Here is an 11200-nt window from a genome sequence, read left to right as displayed (position 1 = left end):
CAGACAATCATTTGTTATAAGTCATTCATGGGGTATTTTTGAAAAAACAAACCTAAAATAACATCGACCAAAAAAGTATTCATTTTTTAAAACAAAATATCAAAATTAAGATAAAAAAATGTATGAAAAAGGTTTCTTAATTATGTAAATTAGGAATATCCAAAAATCAAAAGTGAATCCAGATAAAATTTTGACTGAGTTCAATTGGCTAAAGCTTTAGTACCGACAACAATTCCGTTGGGAAAACCAGGCCAGGAACATCATAAAAAGTATCGGTAAATAGTGTGTATAGAATAGTTTTCGTGTTTTAAAGTGAAGAGAAAGGTTAAACAGGATGGTCTTCTCACCTTTTGTGAAACAGGTAAGTAACTCATGTGTGTTTATTTAAACCACTTATTTGTGTGGGAGAACCTTGCTTCGGCACGAATGGGCCGGCTCGACCGGAGTGATACCACGGCCGCACAGAAAACCAAAATGAAACAACGCTTGAGTTGTGTTTCGCTGTGTGAGGTATATAGCCAGTGACTTCGCCCCCAAACCCTCATATACAGAGGAGGTCCAAAATCCAATAGTGGGCTGCCGCTGTTGTTAAGACTACGGATTATGAAAAGCCTATTTAATTTTATGATTATGACAAAACTTCAAGCGGAATGACTAATTATCATTTTAAAGTCCGTCTTGTAGATAACTTTAAAACATGAGACTATGTAATGCAATATATTTTCACATTTCCTCATTAAGCCTAGACATTAGCTAACATAATAAACAGTAGACTTATCGCTTTGTTATCCACAATAACATTTGTTTACAGCAAACGTCTCTCGTCAACATACAATATGTATACACACAGTAATTATCTGGTAATCAAGTCGTATTGTTGCTGTAATTAATCCAGTTTTCCTCTATATCTAATATTTGCACGACCAACAACATCTATGTTAATACAATAGGGATGATAACGGGGTATGAAAAGTAAAAATCTATGGAGTTTCTTGCTCATTCTTCTCCATTCGAAGCAACTCTTTGGAACGAGCGCCTAGCTTCACTGACGGACAATTCAATTTGACGTTTCAAAAGTGCCTAATTTAGGATTAATTGAAATAAATGCTTTGACTTTGACTATTTAGTCCGTTCGTTAGGAAATGAAAAAGTATATAAGACAACAATACCTAGATAAAACGAATCAAAGTCTAGGAGTGCGAGCAAATTCGTAATTTCTACGTATGAAATGCACCTAGAAATGACGTCAAGCTATATTTCAAATCAACATATATTCGAAGGTATTTGTTTCCGTGAGAAAATTAAAAATACTTATCTAATATTTTAAAATAATCTACGAGATGGACATTAAAATTAAAATTAGTCACCTATCTTATGATAGTCTAAGACTTAATGAAAAAATCTTAGTTCATTTTTACCGACTTCACAAAAAGGAGGAGGTACTATGTTCGGCTGTTTGTATGTTTGTTCATCGAATACTCCGTCAATTGTCGACGGATTTTCAAAATTATTTTTTTGTTCGAAAGTAGATAGTTCTGAGGTGGTCCCATTGTCACCAAGTTAGGATCTGATGATGGGATCTTAGAGAAATCGAGGGAACTCCTCAAATATTATAGGGAACTATATTATAGTGATTTTGGTATATTAATCTAGAATTGACACACACACACACACACACACACACAACTTCACGTCTTTTGTCTCCGAACGGGTAGGCAGAGCTGCACATTACGGCACGTAATGCCGCTATATAATGTACACCCACTTTTCACCATTTTGTGTTAAAGTCCCATGTAATAGTGAGCCTATTGCCATATCCTGGACACAATTCCAGACTCCGTGCTACTACCGAGAAATTTTCGAAAATCCGAAAAATGCCCAGTAATACTTTGCCCGACCCGGGAATCGAACCCGAGACCCCTTGTTCGGCAGTCGCACTTGCGACCACTCGACCAACGAGGCAGTCAGTTGAACCATTTACAGTCAAAAAGTAACATTTGAAGAGGTGGAACTGATGAAGAAGACCAGAAATGGCCAATGGAACTTCATACTCGCATAGAAATCACAATAAAGTTAATTAAGTAACTGTGACAATACAAACAAATAAAGTAGTTATTGAGATAGAGAATTTTAACCGACTTTTAGGGTTCCGTAGCCAAATGGCAAAAAACGGAACCCTTATAGATTCGTCATGTCTGTCTGTCCGTCCGTCCGTCCGTCCGTATGTCACAGCCATTTATTTCCGAAACTGTTGGGCCTATATAGTTGAAAATTTGTAAGATGATGTATTTTGGTATCCGCTATTCGAATTTTGAATAAAAATCAATATATTTAAAAATTAAAGGTAAGGGTACTCCATACATGGAACTGATTCAAAAAAAAATTTTTTTTCAGCTAACATATCCGTGATGGGTGTCTATGGATAGGTCTTTAAAAAAGACATTAAGGTTCCTAAAACCGCCAAAATCAATCGTTTGAAAGTTAGACGCTTCCAAAGTGGAAAAATGAGTGTCCCCCCCCCCTCTAACTTTTAAAATAAGAGAGTGAGAAAACTGAAAAAAATGTATGCTGTAGATTTTAATGGAAACCAACAACGAAAATTGGTTTGAACGAGATATCATTATTAGTTTTTGAGAAATAAAACATTTTCAAAAACCGCAAATATAACTTTGTCGTTCATACAAACACTATGTAAAACCAAGTTGTTTACAACTTTTATATTATGTCATCTACTTGCTGTTACGGAACCCTTCATGAGCGAGTCCGACTAGCACTTGGCCGGTTTTTTAAGTTGCGATACTGAGTATCGCAACTAAAAAGTGTGAAATAAAATACTTTTTACAAAAAAAATAAACCGACTTCACTAAAAAAGTTAAAAATAACTTTAATTTCGGAAGTCGGTGTAACAAACAAATAATACCGAGAAACACCGACTTCCGAAATTAAAGTTATTTTTAACTTTTTTAGTGAAGTCGGTTTATTTTTTTGTAAAAAGTATTTTATTCACCCAAAGAAAAACATTATTGCTTTTCAACAGATGTTTGTGGCCACAACAACACAACTCGTTGCAGTGTCCATGGGCGCATCATTAGGCTACCCTGTCGTCTTGATACAGCAATTCCAATCTTATGAGACCAACATAAAGACTGATTTAGATACTATCACCTGGATTGGTAAGTCTATACCATATATTTAAACGACCACGAAACTAATAGAGTTCAAATTAATATGTACAATAATTTCTTTTTACAGCATCAATGCATGGAGTAGCCGGTATCGGAGCCACGCTAATGCCAACCTTAATGCAATGGAAAGGAAGAAAATATACATTCATTGGAAGCACTCTACTTCTTCTACTAGGCTGGTTACTAGCATTCGTAGCACAAGACACTTTAACCGTTCTTCTCTCAGCAATATTCCACGGACTATCAAGCAACTGCATTACAATTGTGAACCTTGTGACCGTCAGTGAAATGCTGGCTCCTAGATACAGGTCAGCTTCAATGGTTCTATTAAACATCAATCAAACTATCGGTCAGGTCATTGTTGCTGCATTAGGGTCTATTTTCAATTGGCAGATTGTCGCTTTGATTATGTGTGGGCCAGCTGTAGTTGCGTTGTTAATGTCTTTTCTATGGCCCGAGTCACCTTCTTGGTTGGCGTTTAAAGGGAGATTTGAAGAGAGTGAGAAAGCTTTTGTTTGGTTGAGAGGCAGCAATGATGACGCAAATAAAGAATTGAAAGCAATGTTAGCAGCTCAGAAGGAATCGAGAGTAAAAGTTTCAAAGAAGACTAAATTACAAGAAGCATGGACAGCAATGAAGAGAAGAGATTTCTATATACCAAGCCTTTACATGTTTTTGATTTTACTCAATTTCTATATCAGTGGCGCCTTGCCTTTATTTATTTATAGCAAAGATATCTTAGAAATGGCAACGGGAGCTTCAGAAATAGCTGTTTTCGGTTACTTAGTAATGGTGTCAACGTTGTTCATTGGATCATTGATCTCTTTAATACTGATAAGATATTTTAAGACCAAAACTGTGTTATCTTGCTGCGTAGGTTGTATTTTGAGCTTATTCTCCTGTTCTTTAGTGTCATATTTGCAAAGCAATGGGATTGTAAGGCGTGATTCGTATTTGTTTCTTTATCCATATTTAGGTTATATGGTGTTTAATAATTCTGGTTTTAATCCTATTACTTTTGCTTTGCCTATAGATTTGATGCCTGTTAAGCATAGGGGTATGGGCGGCGCATTATTTAATGTGTTAACCTGTTTATTGTACGTAGTTACAGTGAAACCATTTCTCTATATAGTTGCAAGTTTTAGTTTATCAGGAACCTTATTTTTCTTTGCTACGTCTTGTCTGTTATGCACTGTCTTAATTTGGATTTATGTACCAGAAACTAAGGGTAGGACTTTGCAAGAGATAGAAGATTATTATAATTATGGGTCGTTTGATAGATTTAGGTTTACTGATGATGTTGAAGTTAAGATGCCTATTGTTAAAGGTGATGTGGTGGAGTAGATGAATGACTGTTAAAACTTTATTTTACTGTTGTTGTTTATTGCAGCTATATGCAATCTCTGCTAACCTTATAAGTGTTAGAGAACTAGATCTAAGCGCAACTAATTGAAATTTTGTTAAGATATTAATATTAAGTGAAACATCTAATTGTAGAACTTTTAAATACGTGTCGTCTATCTTCATAATGTTGAAATAAAAGTCTAAAGATTGGTTTTACTTAAATTATATTATAAAAAAATATCAAAAATGCGTAGCTTCCTTCATTCTATCTATTAAAAAAAACTGCATCAAAATCCGTTGTGTAGTTTTAAAAATTTAAGATTTCAAAGGGAAATAGGGACAGTAAGAGCGACTTTGTTTTATACTATGTAGATAGTGATAACATTCAATCACTACTATGTAGTGATAACATTCCACTCAATTTAAAAAAGTCTGTGTCGTTTACTTAGCCAATTAGAAAGTCTCCCCAAAAATACCACATCAACATTTTCAACATCACTGTACGAAAAGATCCCGACAGTCGATTCGATTGGCGCGATAATCTAAAGCATTGCTTTAATACCTCTTGATAACGTTTGGATTCGGGATCTTCGGAAGATTCGCTTTGAAATCCCGCCTTCTGGAATTATTCATAATATCATAGATGGTACCTACTTGAATCGTGTTTGTATAATTCTGTTGGATTTTGTCTTCGTCTTCTGATTAGCATTAAAGTTTGTATTTTACGTTCTTATCCTATTGCTACTAATTTTTTACTACAGTAATATTATACATGTGAGAAAAACTGCCTCGTTGGTCAAGTCGTAGCAAGTGCGACTGCCGAAGGGTCTCGCGTTCGATTCTCGAGTCTTGAGTCGAGGGCACAGGTAGGTTCACCCCCTATTACATGCGAACTTTGTAGACATTTGTTGTTCCGGGTTTGGGTGTCATGACTTGTGTATGTAAAATTGTATGTTTGTAAACGCATCCACGATACAAAAGAAACTCATAGTGCGGGGCCAAGTTTTTTAAAGAAATTTACAATTAAATTTATATAAAATTTAATAAACAAAAGCATAGTAAAAAGGAAATATTAATTCCCAGATCATTTAAAAAAAACCCAACATCATCAAAGGGTGTCTGGAAGAAATCGCCGTGTGTACCGACCGCTCATTGTACATTTCAATGTAAACGTATTTTATGTATGTGTGCAATAAATTAATAAATAAAATATTCAATGCTTAAAATGTCCTCACCATACTACATTATAAAGAGCTATAATTACGGTCAAAATTCCGCGTCATTGGACTGTTGATTGTAAATGCGGTTGCCAATACTGAATGAGATTAATTTTCAATTGAAATCTGAAAGTAGGCCATTTTATTATGTAATATCTTTTTATTGCAGGATTTATTGAAAACATAAATACATACATACTTGTCCTCAAGCCTTTGTATGAAATTAAAATGCAGAAACTTCAGAGTAATACGCATAATACATAAATGATAAATGATATTTATTTTTGCAAATAGGTTACAATATAACTCTTTTACATGTCAATCTCTTAAATAACTAGATGAGGCCGGCTTTTCCTATCGGACTACTCTGAGAAGAAATGCCGAAACAAACTCAGAGGTCATAGTCTCTTTTAAAGTGCAGACAAAATCAATTAAAGATGTCATATAATCTTTACATACTTTAGCTTCTATGATGTTCATGAATCTGGTAATACAAGCACATAGTTTAATAGGACTCTGAACATCTGGCCTTTGCTGAGGTAAAGAAAGTTTGCTAACATAACTCAATATTTCAACTTTCGAAAGACATACTAAATTAATTATAATGTAATCGGCTTACTCAATACGAGCCTCTAGCATGGCTTATAAATAAGTCGAATTTCTCGTCAAACAGAAACATGAGTAAGCCAATACCATAATAAAATTAAAACTTAATATTTTATTAAAAAAATCAATACAGATTAATTTCCAGTCACAACAGGGAACCATATTCATGTTTCGAAACTAGTAGAGCGTCACTCGATTTAGTTTTAATTAGTTTATTTCTTGATTGAGAAGCCTTATACTTTACATAAACATAAACTGTGACTATAAATACTGACTGACTACCTCGTTGGCCGAGTGGTTGTTAGTGCGATTGTCGGGCAAGGGGTCTCGGATTTGATTCCCGGGTCGGGCGAAGTATTGCTGGACTTTTTTGATTTTTTTTAAATCTCAGTAGTAGCTTGGATGTGCCCAGTATACGGCAATAGACTCACCATCTATTACATGGGACTTGAAAAGTGGGTGTACATAGTACAGTGGCATTACGTGCCGTAATTTGCAATCTACTTATCCCTTCGGGGATAAAAAGCGTGACGATTATAATAAAAATAAAACCGCACTTTACCCTAAATCTAACTGATAAAATGTTGAAACGAAAAACTTAACCATATCAAATAATATGATTCTGAAGCTGAACAGTGAACATATTTAATTAAGAATGGCGAAGTAAAATTCTTAATTAGTTACAGTTGAAATTCCCCGCATATCTCTTTGCTTCAGTTGTGAATGCTGTTGAAAAAATAGGTTATGTACATATGAAGGGTTTCGTACTATGAACAGAAATTAATTAGGTACTATGTCTTTTATTTAATGAGGTAAATCTAAATTTACAAATTAACTTAAAGTGTTTTATGTTAGGCATCCTAGGATTGGTTTCTTTATATAAATTACAAACTGATGCCCGCGGCTTCACTTGCGGATCCCATCTATTATCTATACATATGTATAATAAAATCGTAAAAAAGTGCTGTCTGTACATTGAAAATAAAAATAAAAAAATAGCAGGGGTTATTGTTATGTCGATGTCGAACCCAAAAATGTAATTAACTTTTTTTTGTCTGTTTGTCTGTTTGTCTGTTTGTCTGTTCGTCTGTGCGCGCTAATCTCAGTAACGGCTGATCCGAGTTGGATGCGGTTTTCACGAATATATTGTGGGATGCTTAAATTTACATTTAGTGTTTGTTTCATGTCAATCGGTTCATAAATAAAAAAGTTATGTCAAATTAAAGAATCACGTCGAACATTCTATGCTTATACCATTAATCTCCGCAACTATTTGACGGATTTGGTTGAAATTTGGTACAGATATAGTTTAGAACCTTAGAAAGGACATAGATATATTTTTATTTCAAAAATCAAAAAATAAAAATAAGAAATAAATTATTTATAAATAATTCTATGTCGATCGTTACACGACTTCGGTTCATGTTATTGTTTTAATTTATCGAAAAAAAGTAAATAAATAGTAAAAAGGTATGAAAAAAATAATATCAATATAATAAAACATTTAGTACAAAGAAAATGCTCTAACGGAGTATAGATAATTCTATGTCGATCGTTACACGACTTCGGTTCATGTTATTGTTTTAATTCATCGAAAAAAAGTAAATAAATAGTAAAAAGGTATGAAAAAAATAATATCAATATAATTAAACTTTTAGTACAAAGAAAATGCCCGAACGGAGTATAAATAAATAATCCAAGTTGTCTTTATCCTCGATAGATGGCGTTGGGATCGAAATAGATCGCGCTATGGTTTCGTTACATTCATTTGGTTGGGTATCGGCCGAGCGCTTCGGTACTATCGTAGAAAAAGTGTATTATCAGTCGTATGATTATTTGTCTGTAGTGGTCCTGCTGTTTCGTATATTCTAAATTGGTTTCGTTGTATTTGTCAATTAATAAGTTTATTTGTTGGGTTTTCCTGGTTTTTTGGTTAAATTATTTAACGTAGGTTTAGTTTGATATCGATTATTAGTAGTTACTGTAGTTAGTTTTTTTAATAAAATTGTAAGTCTAATTTTTTTTTAATTAGATTAGATTTAATTCGTTTCTTTTAAATTATTTAGTTTAAGCTTGGTTATTATAGCATAGAGGATAGGTTGTAATATAGTTTCTTTTTTAATTGTTATAAATTCGTAATTCGTAGCTTTCTTTAGTTTTAAGTTAGTTCAAGTCCGTTTTTAAACTATTTTTTCAATGCCCTAAGTGAGTATACATCTATTAAATTCAAACGCAGAGCTCATTATGTTGATTTTTGAAGAGTTCCCTGGAATATCTTCCACATCTCATTTTTGAAGAGATCCCGCGAGATCGGGAACTATGTGGTTAAAACCAAAAATTTGCCGGAAGTCACTATTCCACGCGAACGAAGTCGCGGGCAAAAGCTAGTAGCATAATATAACTTACCGATACTACCTACATTGTCAATAGGGATCTACTTAAGTTTAAATAATATATTCTTTTAGTGGGTACTTTTGGCACTGACTTGTAAACTCCCTGTGGTAGACACAGGCAGTACAATGAATAATCGTATTCTTTTTTTGTTTTTGGAAGTCCGTTTTTTAAACTTGTGCCTCTAACATTGCAAATATACTTAAACAACAGTAACTGCTACCCATCAAGCGACGCGTAAGGTTTCTTGCTACCCATAGAGCAACAATTAAAACATTTAAACATTCACATGGTAATTTACCATAAAATTAAAACAATTTAACATTCACATGGTCATATAATAGCATCTTCTCACCACGGTACCCTAAAACCAGTAGCCGGACTCAAGCAACCGTCACAAATGCAAAAGATCCCGCACCGGACATCTAGTAATAAGTTATAAGGGAACTCAATTTAACTTCGCCCAAGATCTTGTTAATAAAATTCATGAATTACAAATCAAAGTTTGTTGCTTTGAGTAAAGTAAAACCGTAAAAATAAACGACTTCTTCCTCTTGGTATTAAACCACTAATAAAATGTACTGAGATTGGTGTCGGTAAAATGTACTAAGATTTGACTTCATTTTTCCTTGGAGTCAATGCCATCTGGCCTACATAATTCAATAGGAATGCTTAAAGTTACTTTTTCGGTCATTGACTCCTATCAACATTCTGTGTCAGTGTACTGCTTGACTATGAGCCTCTTCTACATATAAGGGTGTGCCATAACCTCGATGGGTTAAATGTCGTAGTTAAGATTTTTGAGATTTATCTTTATCGTACAATATGTAGTGCCTTAAGGTCGTTGCATACATAAATACCATGGATATGGTACGGTTACAACACGGCGTTTTTTGCTTTGGAAATTGACATTATGAAATATATGATAATTATTACATAAGACGGTGCCCTTAAATAGTATTAAGTCAACTCCCACGATAAAAAAAAGAAAAAGACAGATAAATTTTACGCTAATGTCACCAAATAGTAAAAAATACCGAAATTTTCAACACCTTGCTCAATTAATTATTAGATTATCGGCTTACTCACGTAATGTTTTGACGAGAAACTAGCAGCAACTAGCCGATAACATAATAATTAATTTAGTATGTCTCACGAAAGTTACAATAAAACCTTGCTCAATAATCGTTCTTCAATCACTAAACATTTAAGAAAATAAAGAAAAACATTTATTTCACACACTAAAGCAGGTGACACGTACAGATTATAAACGATTAAACAGGTTAGATTATAAATACTTATGTGTACAAGTTCATATCCCAAAATTACGGCAAAATTTAAACGTTAACATTGCAATATTACATCAATATTATAAATCATGGATATAATATTTAATAACGTATCATACAAATTAACCGTTCGTAAGCAAATCAAAGTAAAATCTCTCGTCTCTCGATCTGTTAAAATTGGAAATGTAATATCGTTATGTCTACACCGTGGTGTAAGGGGGCTTGCATCATGGGGGATGAAATGAAACGTAAAACTTAACTGTAAAACACAAAATCATACAGACTATTTTAAATGCCGATGAACCATCAAAATTTCTAGAAGGTACTTTTTCTAATTTCGCAGAAATCAAAAAGTAAAACAAATTGTACTCTACCTTTTTTTTTGAGGGGGTAAATCATCCAATTTCTTCTCCGCCTTAAGTGAGGTGGTAGAACGTTTGCGTTGTATTTCGTTGTGTGAATGATATTACTGGAGGCCCCGTATTACTTCCCATCCCAATCCTCAATTTTCCAAAATCCCTTAAATTCCTAACCCCCAAAAGGCAACGCACTTGTAACGCCTCTGGTGTTTTCGGTTTTGATTTCATGGGCGACGGCAATTGCTTAATAAGAGTAACGAATGGAGTTTCTTGCTCGTTCTTCTCTATTCGAAGCTACACTTTGAAACGGCCAGACTGACAGACTATTGTTTATTTCCTTCTTTGTTGCCAAAAGTACCTAGTAGTATATGGTTTGACTTTGACTTACCATCAGTTGATCCATTTGCTCGTTTACCGCCTTATACCATATAAAAAACAATTTTGATCACGTATTTTTTTGCTTAAACATCGAATATTAATTTTAAAATGTCGAAATCATCTTCAACATCTTGTAAACACTCCCTAACACAACTCACATGGTGTGTGCCAGACTCTAATAATTCGAGAGCGAGTTAAATCCCATCTCGACGCAAATCAAATATTTAGCCAAGATGAATCTTCACGTACAGATATACAGACAGAAATACAAACAGCGCCACCGGTTTATTATATCGTGTTGTTGGTTGTGTAGATGTCGTGTCTCAACTTAGATTTAAAGGTATAGAGAAATAGATATTTCATTTTAAGTTTAAGAGAGTCCATATTTTAGTTGTGGAACTCCGAACTCGGCCAAAGGGTAGATGACTAAT

General features: G+C 33.9%; 1 protein-coding gene across 1 annotated transcript; it reads left to right on the top strand.

The window, feature by feature from the left end:
- The first annotated feature begins 290 nt into the window (after nt 1–290).
- LOC118279125 (facilitated trehalose transporter Tret1-like) lies at nt 291–4545 on the top strand. The gene is made up of 3 exons (XM_035598658.2): nt 291–361; nt 3038–3173; nt 3253–4545. The coding sequence occupies exons 1-3, from the start codon at nt 335–337 to the stop codon at nt 4527–4529; spliced, it is 1440 nt and encodes a 479-aa protein (XP_035454551.2). The 5' UTR covers nt 291–334; the 3' UTR covers nt 4530–4545.
- The last annotated feature ends 6655 nt before the right edge of the window (nt 4546–11200 follow it).

The sequence above is a fragment of the Spodoptera frugiperda genome, chromosome 14, assembly GCF_023101765.2.
Source record: "Spodoptera frugiperda isolate SF20-4 chromosome 14, AGI-APGP_CSIRO_Sfru_2.0, whole genome shotgun sequence".
NCBI lineage: Eukaryota > Metazoa > Arthropoda > Insecta > Lepidoptera > Noctuidae > Spodoptera > Spodoptera frugiperda.
The sequence above is the reverse complement of the archived record's forward strand: the minus strand, read 5'-3'. Positions and strand labels throughout refer to the sequence as shown.

Bases quoted from the DNA above. Each gene is read 5' to 3' on its own strand.
- LOC118279125 (XM_035598658.2), top strand. From the start codon at position 335: ATGGTCTTCTCACCTTTTGTGAAACAG. The intron at 362-3,037 runs GTAAGTAACTCA...GCTTTTCAACAG, and splicing joins TCTCACCTTTTGTGAAACAG to ATGTTTGTGGCCACAACAAC. The intron at 3,174-3,252 runs GTAAGTCTATAC...TTCTTTTTACAG, and splicing joins AGATACTATCACCTGGATTG to CATCAATGCATGGAGTAGCC.